The sequence below is a fragment of the Phyllostomus discolor genome, chromosome 2 (genome assembly GCF_004126475.2).
Source record: "Phyllostomus discolor isolate MPI-MPIP mPhyDis1 chromosome 2, mPhyDis1.pri.v3, whole genome shotgun sequence".
NCBI classification, from domain to species: Eukaryota; Metazoa; Chordata; class Mammalia; order Chiroptera; family Phyllostomidae; genus Phyllostomus; species Phyllostomus discolor.
In genome coordinates, this window is record NC_040904.2 from 105899521 (window position 1) to 105915698 (window position 16178).

The window sequence follows — 16178 nt, forward strand, 5'->3', positions numbered from 1 at the left end:
AAATAAGTCTATTTATGGACAATATGACTGTTTATATAGAAAATTCAAAGGTATCTACAAAAAAGCAAGTAGAACTAGTGAGTTTAGCAAGATTGCTGGCTACAAGGTCAATATATAAAAACTACAAAATATTGCTGAGAAAAATTCAAGTCTAAAATAAATGAAATATAATATATGCCATGTTCACAGATGTAGGCTCAACATTGTCAGGATGTCATTTCTCTCAAAAATGATCCACTGAGTCAACGCAATTCCAACCAGAGTTGTAGTAGCTTTCTTTGTAGAAAGTGACAAGCTGATTCTAAAACTTATATGCAAAGGACCTAAAAAAAAAAACACAGCTACAAATTTAAAGGACTTAACCATGAGATTTCAATACTTATAAAAAGCCACAGCAATCATTAAGACAGTAAAATATTGGTGTGAAGAAAGATGTATGAATCACTGGAAAGGATAGAGTCCATCAACCCATGCATACATGATCAATCTCTGACAAAGGTGCAAATGCAATTTAATGGGGAAAGGATAATGTCTCCACAAATGATGCTGGAACAATTGCATACCCATAGGCAAACAAACAAAAAAGCCACAACTAGACCCTACACCATATATAAAAATTAATTCAAAGAGGAACACTGACTTAAGAGCTAACACTATTAAAAAAAAAGATTTATTAGATTTTAAAAAACACAGTATAAAAGTTGATAAATTGGATTTCATCAAAAATTTTTCATTTGCTTTTCAAAAGACACTTGTGAAATGGATAAGCAAGCAAAAGATTAGGAGAAAATATCTATAAACCATATATCCAAGAAAGGACTTATATCAGAATATAAAAAGAACCCATACAACTCAGTAAGAAGATATGCAATCCAAAAGAAAATAAGCCACAGATCTGAACAGACAGTTGACCAAAAGAGAAAGCAAAAAAACACATGCAGATACCAACATCAAAGTTTGTCAAATTTAAAATTACAAATGTGTTCAGTTTATTGCACAGTAATTATAAAATTATAAAAAAGTTAAATATAATAAACTTAAGGCTAATTTATCAAACACACACACACACACACACACACAACATATACTCATATGACATGTAATGGCTCAAACTGACTACAGATGATAACACTATATACCGGGTAGGTTGATTTTAAAGAATGACACTATGATGGACACTGCTAATTTCCTATCTCTCATTCAGTCTTCTTGGTTTCCTTATTAACAGAACTTTAATTGTGTTTGTGGGAAAAAATGTGTCCAACTAAAGTAAGTAGAACTCTTATATGTGTTTATCTGTTTACCTTTGCAATAGAGGCACTAAATGTTCCTACTTTTCCACACTTGGATATGATACCTAGGAACAGAGCATCTAACTGTGACCATGAGGACAACAGCAAATAGTAAGGATGATAGGGAAAAAATAGAGAAGGAACCTGGTTTCTTGATGACATACATAAAATCAATCCCTAAACTGCTTGCCTCTAGAGTTCTAGATGAGAAAAGTAGATGTCTTCTTTAAGTCATTATCTGTTGATGTTTCTCTTGCACAGTTGATCAAAATTTGTAATAATCAGAGAATTTAGTATAACAAGTGGAGTCTGAGATACCAGTTGCCCAAATCACCTCCATGTATTTGTCCAATTTTTATGGTTCCACTCTTTTCCACTAAGTGCCTTAATTTTTATAAGACACCTGGTAAGGTTGTAATCTCAATTTATGTTGAAATTCAGCAACTCACAAACTCAGGCTCTGGTTTTTGGCAATATCAATCTTATGACTGCAAAAGATAAGAGACTCTCTTAGGGCAATTACAGAAACTCTGGAGTTTTGAATGCCTTAAGAAAGAATTCTACCTAAGTAAAACTTCTCTTAGCAATGAAAAAAAAACCCAAAAAAACAAAAAACAAAAAACCAACCAACAAACTGTCCATAGACAAAAGTGAAACAATGTTTTAGTTCTGCACTTTTGTGTTCACTTAAATAAAACTGCTCTGAGTAATGACAGGAGGGGAGAAAATTCTATACCACTCCTTGGCAAGCACCTACAGCCTTTTCTTAAATGGCCACATTATTCTAGGTGATTACTTAAGTAACTGTTTCATCTCTGTATGATATGCAACTGTTAAAGTCTTATCTTCTAAAACTAGTTTTATCCTCATTGCAAATCAAACCCTAACAGCTCCTACGAACAATGTGAAATTCTGGTGTCATTTAGGTCTCTTTATTTGCAATTAATCTTGACACCAATTCAAACGGTTATGCCTAATAATAGCATATTATAGAAATTAAGTACAAAAACAACCTCTGGGTGCCCTGGCTGGTGTGGCTCAGTGGGTTGAGCATTGTTCTGCAAACTGAAAGATCACCAGTTCAATTCCCAATCAGGGCCTGGGTTGTAGGCCAGATCTCCGTTTGGGGGCATGCGAGAAGCAACCAATCTCTCTCCTTCTCTTTCTCCCTCCCTTCCCCTCTCTCTAAAAATAAATAAATAAAATCAAAAGAAAGGAGGGAGGAAGAAAGGGAGAAAGGAAGAGAGGAAGAGAAGGAAGGAATGAAGGGAGGGAGTGAGGGAGGGAGCAAAGGAGAAGAAATAATCTCGGGGTGGGCCAGAGAGCCAGGCCCTAAACCTATATAATTAGTAAAAATGACCAACTATACCATGAAGAGTTTTCTAGCAAAAACCTATTTTTACTGCTACTTAGACCTGGATACCCCAGCAATGCTGCCCTTGAGAGAGATTCCTCCCTCTATCACTGGAGTTTGCCAAATCAGTTCTCCTCACTGCTACATATTCACATTGTTTACTTCTAAACCAAAATCTTAGGTTACATGCCTACACCCTAGCTGCAAGGGAGACTGGGACTATGAATCTTATGATTTCACTGAGAAGACAGAAGCCTCATGTGAGAAATTATCAAATTATAAAGAAGGCATCTAAGATGTTGTACAGCCACAAATTATAACTGTCCAATGCTTACATCATTAGCTTTACCTTCTTAGGTTCAAACATTTTGTACAAGATATCTACATTCAATTACACTTAATTGGCCATCATCACTTCTTAGTCATACTTACTGAACGGGCACATTTTTTGGGGGGGCTGCTAGAAAGTCCATCCAGTTGCCCATGTTCACCCAGAAATCCCGTCACTTGGTCCAAGAAAGAAGATACATCTAACTGGTGCCACTCTACTAGCTTCTGACCTAAAAATTAAAAACCAGAATATATAAATATACCTCAACATTCTCATTAAGTATTACTTTCAATATTTACATGATTAAAATTTTGGGAACATACATCCCCAGCCCTTATCAATTAAAGTTACATAACATTTTCATAATCTAAAGAACACATTAATTATAGCCAAGCTAAGATTCCCAGCCACCAAACAACTTCTTTATCTGCTGGTACCACTTACTGCCATTTAGAAAGAAGATTTAAACAAAGCAAAAATTTTTGATAAAACTCAACTCATTAATAATAAAACCAGCTCTACACTTTGTTCTCTGGTGGGATTACAGCTAGTACCAGAACAATCTTAATATTTTAATAATACAAAACCTAAGGGGATCCCTTATAATATAACAAGATGTAAGTGATTTTTTTTTGGAAGAACAGAACTGTTCAAATATAAAATACTATCATCTCCCAAAATTGTCAGAAACAGACTCCCTAAAACGTTTCAACAGATGTTTAAATAATTCTAAAGGGCATCAATAAAACCTTCACCTGAATTATTACAAAGAATTCTGAAATAGGATCCAGACAAATATTAAAGATAATTATTTAGGCAACTAAAAAATAAGTCATAGGTCAAATGCTATAAACTGATAGAAATCTTACCTGTCCGTGGATCCAAGATGGAAACATAGGGGAAATCCCCTAGCTTATAAAACTGTATGTATCTCTGACCCTCCTCACTGTCATGATAAACCTGTTAAGTCATTGATATAAAAAAAAGTCATTCTTTAAAAAAAGTTCCAATTACATCCCTGCTATACATCAACAACAATTAATTCTCCAAATATGCCTTTGGTATATGCTAGGATCTCATACCTACATTAAATAGAAAATGAAGGTCATCTGGTGTGAACTCCCTCAACTTCTTGCCCTTAGTTCCTCTGAAAAATTATGTATCAATCCATTTTTCCTCTGTTCCCAGTTCAGAAGAGATATTGCTCTTTCTGACCAAGTTAGTGTGCTTTCAGTTCAAGTTATCTGTCTACTTATGTCATTCCTGACCCTTATATTATACATCTTAATAAATCACAACATATTAAGATGATTATCTTGAGTGGCATAGAAGTTCAGTCAATAGTTGCAAAATAAAAGGTTATCATTCAGAAAAAAATAATACTGAATTTAGGCCTGTAAAACATGAATAAGTAAATTAATAACATTAATAGCATTTTATAGTGGGGGAAAATTCATTCAAGACATTTCTATTTTCTAAAATTTTTCATAAAATGAAAATTTGAGCAAGGTTATCTAATCTTAGCTTGGTAATTTATATAAAAAGAAACTTGAGCCAGCATGACTAAATGACAAGCCCAAGGACATATAGTTAAAAAGTATCAAACTCAAGCTAAAATCCAAGTCTTAGTCAAATGTTTTTCTATTACTGAGATCTACATTCACACTGTCAATTATAGTAGCCACTATAATGTGTGCTGCTGAAGTACTTGGAATGTAGCTATTCTGAACTTAGTAAGTATATATGAACCAGATCTTGAAGACTTAACATATGAACAAAAAGACTGAGACGTCTTATTAATATTTTATTAGTTTTATATTAGATATATTGATTTTAAAATATATTAAAATTAATTTCACTTGTTTCTTTTGACCCTTTTAAATGCAATTACTAGAAAACTTTTAATTACATGTGTAGTTCACATTATATTCCTACTGAAATGTTCCAGTTTTACACTTTAACAAGATATTTAAGATCTTTTGAGATATGAGTATTAAATGGTTACATAGCTTGGTTCTTTTCTCTCTCTTCCCTTGGGAGTTCTTCATTGTTGCCCTAATTTTCATTTGTTCTTACTATTTTAGCCATTATGGGTGGTTTTACTTTTTTTTTTTTTAAAGATTTTATTTTATTTATTTATCTTCAGAGAGGGAAGGGAGGGAGATAGATAGAGAGATAGAGAGAGAGAAACACCAATGTGCGGTTGCTGGGGGTTATGGCCTGCAACCCAGGAATGTACCCTGGCTGGGAATCGAACCTGGGACACTTTGGTTCCCAGCCCGCGCTCAATCCACTGAGCTACGCCAGCCAGGGCTTACTTTTTCATATGCTATAATTTAACTCAGTTATTAATTTTTTCCAGTTTATAGCTGAATTCCTCCTTCTCAACATCCCATACTACAAAAGTAAAATATTACTAAAACTTTGATTAACTCTCCTCACCTGCCAGAAAATGAAATGTTCCCGGATAATATTCTTCACAGCTTCATTGCTCCATACATCACGGTTGAGGCATTGGCATGCAAAGTCTTGTACATTTTGAATGTTTATCATCAGCCACTTATTCTGCATCTGGCCACATTCTTTGGCCTATAAGAGTAAAGTTACACAACACTTGTTAGAAATAATTTCTACTTGGTAACCCATATGTTTCGGAGTTCAGAAACTGTCATTTTTTTCATTTAAATACTACGAAGTTTTTTTCCTCAAGTACAACATCTAGAGTTTTTGGTATCTATACATTATTTACATTAGTTTGCTTGGGTACATATAATTATACTGTCCACTTTCAAGCATTTTTCAAATTTAAATAAACTGTTATTATTATAATGGCTGGATTTTTATTGTACATTTAAACACCTGAAAAAAAATATACAAATTTTTAAGGTCAATAAGTCATGTAATTCTATCACTTGTCTCTTTCAATCCCTACCCCAAAATATACCATCTTTTTTTCTTTTTCCTCTCCCCTACATACCCCATCTTCTTTTTAATAGATATAACCAGTGTGTTATATCTTGTTTTATTTTCTTTAACATCATATCTACCCACATTTCCAAATACCATATTCATCTCAATTATTAGGCATGTACTATTTTATAAAATCATCCTAAACGTTTCTGTAAAAGCTGCTGAGGGTATTTTCTCTTAGGGTTATTTTCCTAGGAGTGAATATTATCGAAATGATCTTTAAAAGACTCCCCAATTTATGGCACAAATATTAATGAGTGTGTACTTTTTGTTTAAATAGTTCCCCATCACCATAAAAACGTAAAAATGTTGTTGAATACAAAAAGATTGGCAGAAAAGCAAATGAGCAAATGCTTCCTTAAACCTTTACATAGGAACAATGAAATGAAAGCCATAGGTTTGAGTAATTTTATCTTGGAATAATATTCTTTTCCATACCAGTTTGACAGAGGAATATCTTAGGAATCAATTAACTCAGGTTAATAACAGTTGACATCATTTTGGAAGTACTGGGCAATGTGAGACTATATTCTGCTTTAAGCAGGTTTACACAGCCTTACAGATACTGTTTTCCTATTCTGTATATCTCCCAGAGAAAAACACTTTCTAATCTTCACTGTTGATTCCACAAGTTCCAAGTTCAAAATGGAAGTATCCCTGTATTGAGACAGAAAGCTGTATTTAACTAGTCAAAAGCTTATTTTATTTTTTTAAAGATTTTATTTATTTACTTCTAGAGAGAGGGAAATGGGGGGAGAAACAGAGGGAGAGAAACATCAATGTGTGTGTGGCTGCCTCTCACTGGTCCCCAACTGGGGACCTGGCCGACAACCCAGGCGTGTGCCCTAGACTGGGAATCTAAGGTGCAACCCCTCTTTGATTTGCAGGTCAGCACTCAATCCACTGAGCCACACCAGACAGAGCTACATTTTTAGCTAAAATATTTTTACTTGCCTTAAAGCAGGACTGTTGAAATTAACAAAGTATTAGTAATTAGGACTAAGTGCATGTAAAATTAAATGGCAACATATAAATATCAATTTCTTATGAAAACAGGAACTATTATGAAAATTGTTCTGACTCTTTCTGTACAATGTACTCCAGATTATGCCATTAATCATTTGACAAAGATTTAATGATGGTCAATTATGTGCCAAAAACTCTTCTACGTATTAAATACAACAATAAATAAAGTTCTTATGTTCACAGAACTTAGAGGCTAAATGTTCCCTTGCCCAGGCCAGATGATTCATCAACATTGATTGTCTCTTATTTGCGCACCAACCGAGTATCAAACCTGCAACCTACGTATGTGCCCTGATTGGGGATCTAACCCGCTACCTTTTGTTGTATGGGATAATGCTCCAACCAACTGAGCCATCTGGCCAGAGCAGAGATATTCTTTTAAAATACATTAGGAACCTCTAGAAAGGTGGGCAAAAGATACCTACAAACCTTTTAGGTATATATCATACTTGTAATTATGCCAATTCCCTATATAGTATGCTGAAAACATTTTTTCTTAGAAAAAAAATGGCACTGACAATGCAAAAGGATTCATGGTTAAGCCTTAGAATTTCCAACTACTTACTGTTTCAAAGCTGCCTTTATGCATCAAATCAATGGGTGGCCGGAATAGATCTGCAAGGGTAGTTAGTTTCTTATCTATGGCTCCTCCATTTCTTAATTCCTGTTCTTGCCGAACTGCAACACAGGAGAATGACAAAGCTTCGATTAATCATAAAATAAAAGGCATAAATCTTGCAATATAAAAATTGCTAGTATCAACTGCAAGAATTGCTTAATCTCAAATGCAATATTAAATGCTGATTCTGAAAATAATACAAAGTGAATGGGTCTTAAGATTTGGTGGTGGCTTTCTGCCCAATGGTAAGGATAAAAGCAGATATTTATATAGAGACATAATCAAAATATTTCTTTCACATATTCAAAACTAACTTTTAGCATAAGAAAAAACTTCCAACTCCATTTATCTAGCTCTGAAGGTGATCCTAATTCACCTGTTGTTTCTAGCTATATTCCCAATCTTTAAAGTTGGCAGGGCATAGGATTCCATGGAAGACTTGGGTCAGTTTGGATTCCCCTTCAACACTCGACAAAGTTACAAGACCTACTTGTGCTTCAATAAGCTCATTGTAAATTAACTACAAAATCAAACACGGTCCATGAGTTTCTCATATATTCTCTAAACATAACTGTTCTCTCCTTTAAAATTCCATTGTTAAACCAGTACTAATTCCTCTAAAGGGGTAAAGTCAAGATCCTCATTCTAACTTATTCCATAGAAAGATATAAACCCATTCTAAACAACTATAGCCAAAATATTAATACTGAGACTGCTTTGAGTGGTGTTTTTCTTTTATTTTTCAATTACCTTACAACAACCATTTTCATTGTGGTCTTTAATTGACAGATAACAGGGTCTTGAGGCAAATCAGTTTTTTATTTGATGATAGTATTTAAGTGCCCATTCAAAAGCTGATTAAGTTTGTAAATTACCTGATTTTTATATTATCTCCATCTCTTTTATTCTTCTATCAACAAGTAGGTTAAAATTTGGAACAGCTCAGCTCTGGGGGAATTAATAACAATCACAAACTGAATTCATAATTTTACTTTAAGTATATTTTATTGATTATGCTATTACAGTTTTCCCAGTTTTCCCATTTACCCCCCCTTACCCCCCAAACCTCCAGCATTACCCTCCTTAATTCATGTCCATGGGTTGTATATATAAGTTCTTTGAGTTCTATTTCTTATACCATTTTTTTGTCTCTCTCCACCTATTTAATGCCTACCTACCAATTATGCTGCTTCTTCCATGTACCTTTTAACCCCTACTCCTTCCTTTCCCCTCCCCACTGAAAACCCTGCATGTAATATCCCTTTCTCTGATTCTGTTCCTGTTCTAGTTGTTTGCTTACTTTTTGTTTTTGTTGTTTTTCTCTTTCCTTTTTTAGGTTCAGTTGTTGATAGTTGTGAGTTTGTTGTCATCTTACTGTTTATATTTTTCATCTTCCTTTTCTTACATAAGTCCCTTTAACATTCCATATAATAAGGGCTTGGTGATAATGAACTCCTTGAACTTGACCTTATCTGGGAAGCATTTTATCTGCCCTCCCATTCTAAATGATAGCTTTGCTGGATAGAGGAATCTTGGATGTAGGTCCCTGTCTTTCATGACTTGGAATACTTCTTTTCAGCCCTTTCTTGACTGTAAGATTTAAGTCGGTTGATAACCTTATGGAAACTCCTTTGTAGGTAACACTTTCCTTTCCCCTTGCTGCTTTTAAGATTCTCTGTCTTTAATCTTGGGTAATTAATGATGACGTGCCTTGGTGTGTTCCTCTTTGGGTCCAACTATTTGTGACTCTCTGGGCTTCCTAGAAGTCTATTTCCTTCACCAGACTGGGGAAATTTTCCTTTATTTGTTCAAATAAGTTTTCAATTTCTTGCTGTTGTTCTTCTCCTTCTGGCACCCCTATAATTTAGATATTGGAACACTTCAAGTTGTCAAAGAGGTTCGTAAGCCTCTCTTCACTTTTTTGAATTCTTGTTTCTTCATTCTGTTCTGGTTGGATGTTTATTTTTTCCTTGTGTTCCAAACCGTTGATTTGAGTCCTGGTTTCTTTCCCATCACCATTGGTTCCCCAAATACTATGCTTTATTTCATTTTGAGTATCTTTCATTTGTTCTTTCATTTTGTGACCAAGCTCAATCAATTTTGTGAGCATTTTGATTACCAGGGCTTTGAACTCTCCACCAGATAGGTTGGCTATCTCCTCCTTGCTTAGCTCTTTCTGTGGTTTTGTTCTGTTCTTTCATTTGGGCCATATTTCTTTGTCTTAGCACACCTGTTAAGTTGTAAGGGGGCAGGGCAACCTTCCTTGCTGAGCTGCAGAGCTGCCTGTGGGGGAGGGGCCATAGAGGGAACAATGCAGCTTGCCTGCTTGTCTCTAGTGCACTTTCCAATGGACTCTCATGTGAGACTGGGAGTTTCTCACCAGTAATTCCACAGTAATTCCAGAGTCAACTGTGTGTTTCAGTTTCTCCTTAAGTGAGCCACACCCATGGGGTTCGCTGCCTCACTGGGGATTCTTTCAGTGAGCCCCATACGCATCCTTGTTGTGGTTTCTCTCTCCATCTACCGCCTTATTGGTTTGGTTATGTTTGACTATTTCTTTAATTCGATGGTTGTTGAGTTCCATGCAATTTGATTTTCTGGTACTTCTGGTTGTTTACTGATTTTAGATTGGTTGTTATCCTCCTTTTGGTTGTATAAGGAAGTAAAGGGTTTCTACCTATGCCTCCATCTTGGCTGGAACTCTAATAATTTTACTTTTTAAAAAAATTTTATTTAGCTCTAGCTGGTGTGGCTCAGTGGACTGAGTGCCAGCCTGTGAACCAATGGGCTGCAGGTTTGATTCTCAGTCATGGCACATGCCTGGGTTGAGGGACAGATCCCCATAAGGGGGTGCACAAGAGGCAACCACACACTGATGTTTCTCTCCCTCTTTCTCCCTTCCTTCCCCTCTCTCTAAAAAGTAATAAAATATTTTTTAAAATGTACTGATTGATTTTAGGGAGGGGGAGTGAGGTGGAGAGGGAGGGAGGAGGGGGGGAAAGAACGAGAGATAGGGGTGGGGAGAGAGAGAAACATCGATTTGTTGCTCTACCCACCCATGTACTCATTGGTTGCCTCCTATATGTGCCCTGACCAGGAACTGAACCCACAAACTTGCCGTACCAGGACACCACTCTAACCAACTGAGCGACCTGGCCAGGGCATAATTTTACTTTTTCAATTAAGGTTAGTACTCAAAGTAATTAGACATTATATTAATAATCATTTCTTTTTAAGACAAAGTATATGAAACAAACTAAGATCTTGACCTATAGGGAAGTTATGAGTGCTTTTCCACCTTGTGCTTTTATATGTGGGAAGAAAGGAGAAGACAGACAGAGTGAGAGAGAGAGAGAGAGAGAGGTGGAGGGAGGGGGGGAGAGAGAGAGAGAGAGAGAGAAACAGAAAAAGACATATAGAGGATAAACTAATCTATAGATACCTACTAGTTTCAGTTTGAAAATCCCGGAAACCATCAAATATTGAACGTGCAGGCCGCCGTCTTTTAGGAGCTTTAAAGGGAAAAACAGAATTGATACAAAAATTTACACATTAGTTTTGGAACAATTCTAAAAACTTCCTTATCTATAGTAATTCATGTTTTGAAACACTCATAGATTCATAATGGTCGTCTCCTTCAAAAAATAAAGTATTTCAAAACCTTCAAGCCATTCATACATAATTAATTCAACCATCTTCAGTCCAACCATTTTGTTTTACAAATGAGAAAATTAAAGCCCAGTTAAGGTGACTTGACGAAACCTGTGTAAGACAGGAAGAAAGAAGATTTTTAAAGATGACTCCCAAAGGAGATAAAGCTACAAATGTTTCCAATATCTAATTCAGGTTAGCCTACAGAAGCGATTTTCAACCAGTGTGCCACAAGAATTTTTAAAACATGCAATACCGGACTATTTAGTCAGGGGCACTGACCTCCCTTAGACTGTCAAATAAAAAATCACAACAGCCAACACAACAATAGCCATCCTGTGGGAGTGAATCAAAATTATACCAATTTTTTTTGTCAGCTCAGCAAAACATATTTTTTGGTGTGCCACAGTCTCAATAGTTTACATGTACCAGAAGGTGCAAAAGGTTGAAAATCACTGGCCTAAGGGATCTTGACTACCCTTTGGTATAACACTTTATAACTGAGTTCCAAACCATACTTAAAAACTACTTTTTAGTAAATGGATAACATGTAAAATTGTAAATACCAAAATACATTTTTAATTTTGGAAGAAAAAATTATTCCAGGTCCATAATGTTTAGTAACAGAAAAGTGAATAGAACCAAGGTCTTCTGATACCCCTGTACTGTCTCTATTACCCAATCCTTAAGTATTTTACAGATGAAGTCTAAAAAGCAATAGTTAAAATGTTATTTTCCTGTTTGTATGTGTTCTCATAAAAAAACTTGCCAGATCATTTATATATATTACAATAAATAAGGACATTTAATGACTCCCACTATGGGTAACAGTCATTAAGTTGGCTTACTGCATTCTTGCCTAACATGTAACCAGAACAATACTCCATGTTAATAAATGATGACTACTAGTAAAATTAGATAGAAGGTATAAAAGTCCCTGACCCCACATCAAAGCATCTATGCCAACAGCCTGTGTTTGTTATTATATAGGATAATTCTTTCTATCCAAGAACTATTAAGAGAAAAAAAAAATGCAGAAAGAACCACATGTAAAAAATCTCATTTTTATTTGAAGCATTATCTGGCCTTATATCATTTATGTACATACTTGTTTAAGTATTTATATTAAAAAAGCATAATATCCGTAGCAAAATGATTTGGTTAAAAAAAGAAACTTCCGTGTTTTAGTTCTGATTTTTTAAACTTTAATTGATTTTTGGTTGTACTGAATTTATTTAAATTGAAAGTTTTAGAAATTTAAATACTCCATCATTTCCCCCTTCTTCCATTCCTTTATAAAGAATCAAGGAATGCTATTCTTTTCAATCCTGGAACTATTTTTAATCAAGAGGTCCTATTTCAAATGTATGTTTCTAGCAGGAATAATACAGTCTTTCAAGAATGTCTTCTTAAAACTCATTATCAGATACTTTTCAACCATAATAATTAAGGAAGTAAGAGTATGTTAGGGTAAAACAGAGTAGTTACCTAAGACAGCATGTTATTATTGGGCACGTAGTTTTCATCCACTTTTAAATCGCCAACAACCTGTTCCCCTCCCGCTCTCCCTTTCTTTCCCAACCCATCCACCCTCAATTTAGCCCTTCTCTATCAGACACTTGATCTCCTAGCTCTCTCTAGGAGGGATTCTCACTTTCCTCTCATTGCTGGCCTTCTACCCAACCCCTTTTATTTCATGGGCTCAATAACCTATCCCCAACTGTTTCCTCTTTATTTATCCTACGTCTTCGAGAACCTCTCCAGAGCACAACACCTCTGACCCTAGAACCATTATTACTCCTGCCTATCTCTTCAGTATGTGGTTTCCTGACTGTTCCAGACCATCTGCTATAAACCAAACATCAGTCCAAACATCAGAGAGTACTCTGTACTCTCACTCTGTTGCCTACATAATAGGAGTGCTGGTCACTAAGGCTAAAGAGGTTAACCTACAAAGAGCTAAAAGGAGCTTCATAGTTAGGAGAGTAGGGCTGGTGGAGAAAAAAATTTAGTGGGAAGAGTGACACTTTCACAAATCTGTTAACATCTGGCTTAAGAGAATATATCTGGATTTTCAGATGTGCTTCTGAATTCTGTTCTGCCAACTGCCATTATAATAGTATTTTAAGATAATTGTAAATATTCTCCTCTGATGCTACAGCAAAAATCAACCAGTGGAAGTTTCTTAAAGATTAGTTGAAATGTGGAATCTAAAATCTTATCAATGAACTTTTCATATGCTGCTCCATTAAAATCTATAGGTCTATGTGGTAGGCAGTCTCCAACATGGACCCCAATAATCCCTATCTTTCAAAATTCATAACTGTGTTTGAATAACTTGAGTATGAGCAGGTTCAAACAGAATGTGGCAGAGGTGACAGGCCTGGATGGTATGTCACTTCCAATGAGATTTAAAAAGATGGCGGTGCCCTGGCTGGTGTGGCTCAGTGGATTGAGCACTGGCCTATAAACCAAAGGGTCACTGGTTCAATTCCCAGTCAGGGCACATGCCTGGGTTGTAGGCCAGGTCCTCGGTACAGGGGGAGGGTGGGGTGGGCTCATGAGAGGCAACCACACATTGAAAAAAACAAAACAAAACAAAACAAAACAGAAGATGATGGCTTGCATCTTGGGAGGTCCCCTCTGGCCCTCTCATTTGCTCTATGGTAAGGCCCAGATGTCTCCAACCAACAGCAGCATGAGAAGGCTCAGAAAGAGAGATCCTCCTCTATTCAAGCTATGTAAGATGACTGTAGCCCTGGATGATAGATACCTTGATTACACCCTTGTGAGAGACCTTAACTAAAGGCACCTGGCTAAGCCACACCTAAATTCCTGATCCACAGAAACTGAGAAATAACAATGTCTGGTGTTTCAGAACACTCAATTTTGGAGCAATCTGTTACAAAACAATACATATTTAATCTCTCTGTGCAATCCACCATATGATATGAATAGATCTTTTACCCAGGCACAATTCTGTAATATTGTGCATTGGCCTTTTGAAAATACTTGTTTAATGAGTTATGCATACATTCCAAATATTGACCATTTCATCACACAATCTTTAAAAATCACCATCTGTTAATGTCACCAATAATATCGTCAGAAAGTCTTTAAGTAGTGACATGTCATCAAGCTCACAATCGTATATATAAACTTTCCAATATTCCAATTTCTGCCTAAAAGATTTTTTTAAAAAATCACTGGTAACAAATAATATCAGTTGTTTGCCTTGAAACAGTAACAAGTTTTGTTCATTTTCAAAAAAATGTCTGCCACCCAGACCCGTGTAGCTCAGTTGGCTGGCCATTATTCCGAAAAGCGAAAGGTCGTGGGTTCAATTCTCAGTCAGGGCACATGCCTAAGTTGTGGCTTTGGTCCCCAATTGGTGTGCATATGAGAAGCAACTGGTTGATGTCTCTTTCTTACACTGATGTTTCGATGTGTCTCTCCCTCTCTTTCTCCTTTCCCTTTCCCCCTCTCTAAAAATAAACAAACAAATGTTTTTAAAAAGTCTGCCAAATGCCTAGATCTAAATAACTATAAGCCTATCCGAAAGAAAAAATAAACAAATGGGACTATAACGAACCAAGAAAGTTTTGCATAGCAAATGAAATCATCAATAAACAAAAAAGACAATCTACTGAATGGAAGAAGATATTTGGCAGTGATACACCTGTAAAGGGGTTAATGCCCAAATTTTATAAAGAACTCATACAACTGAACACCAAAATAAAAAAGAGACAACCCAATTAAAAAATGGGCAGGACCTATGAATAGACACTTCTCCAAAGAGGGCATACAGATGGCCAACAGACATATTAAAATAGGCTAAATATTATTAATCATAAAAAAAACACGCATATTAAAACCACAATGTATTACCTCACAACCTGTGAGAATGGCTATTTAACAATATATCCACAGTCCTGGCTAGTGTGGATCAGTGGGTTGGGCGCCTGCCTGAAATCTGAAAGGTTACTGGTTTGATTCCCAGTCAAGGTACATGTCTGGGTTGTAAGCCAGGTCCACAGCTGGGGGATGGGGCGGGGGGCATGTGAGAGGCAACCAATCAATGTTTCTCTAGCACATAGATGTTTCTCTCCCTCTCTTTCTCCATCCTTTACTCTCTCTCTCTAAAAAATAAGCAAAATCTTAAAAAAATAAAACAATAAATCTACACATAGCAAGTACTGGTGAGGATGTGGAGAAAAGGGACCCCTCGTGTACACTTGATGGGAATGCAGATTGGGGCAGCCACTATGGAAAACAGTATGGAGGCTCCTCAAAATTTTAAAAATGCAACTCACTTATTACCCAGCAATTCTATTTCTGTGTATGCATCTGAAGAAACCCAACACACTAATTCAAAAGAATATATGCGCCCCTGTGTTCATTAGTGTTATTTACAATAGCTAAGCTGTGGAGGCAATCCGAATGACTAGTAACAGCCAAGTGGATTAAAAAGCTTGGCACACACGTACGTAAACACACACACACACACACACACACACACACACACTGGAATATTACTCGGCCATAAAAAAGAGAATGAAACCTTACCATTTGAGGGGACTTCCGGCAAGATGGAGGCATAGGTGGACGCACCGTACCTCCACACACAACCAAGATTAGAACAACAATAATTTAGAGGCAGACTAACACCCAGAACTGACAGAGAATTTATCTGAATGGAAGTCGGACAGCCAGGAAGTTGAAGTAGACCCGTTCATCCAGACCGGTAGGAGGGGCAGAGACGAGCAGCAGCCGGGCGCAGGTTGTGAGTTCGGAGAACAGGGAGAAATGGGCGCATAGGCAACCGGGAGCGCTTAAGCCATCCGGGGCGCGCAAGATCGCTGGAGGTGGCACGCAAGATCACAGCGTGTGGACCCTGAGTACGCAAGAGGCAACTGGCGGACCCAGTGAGGCTGC

At 36.5% G+C, this 16178-nt stretch overlaps 1 protein-coding gene across 1 annotated transcript in view; it reads right to left on the reverse strand.

Moving 5' to 3' along the window:
• The window catches only part of UBXN7 (UBX domain protein 7), a 60747-nt gene that overhangs the window by 15064 nt on the left and 29505 nt on the right, over nucleotides 1-16178 (reverse strand). Inside the window, exons 4-8 of the mRNA XM_028505149.2 lie at nucleotides 11039-11104; nucleotides 7539-7651; nucleotides 5420-5566; nucleotides 3847-3937; nucleotides 3079-3206 (exon numbers count right to left, since the gene is read on the reverse strand). Coding sequence (XP_028360950.1) covers nucleotides 3079-3206; nucleotides 3847-3937; nucleotides 5420-5566; nucleotides 7539-7651; nucleotides 11039-11104 — 545 coding nt within the window. The remainder of the gene's footprint in view (nucleotides 1-3078; nucleotides 3207-3846; nucleotides 3938-5419; nucleotides 5567-7538; nucleotides 7652-11038; nucleotides 11105-16178) is intronic.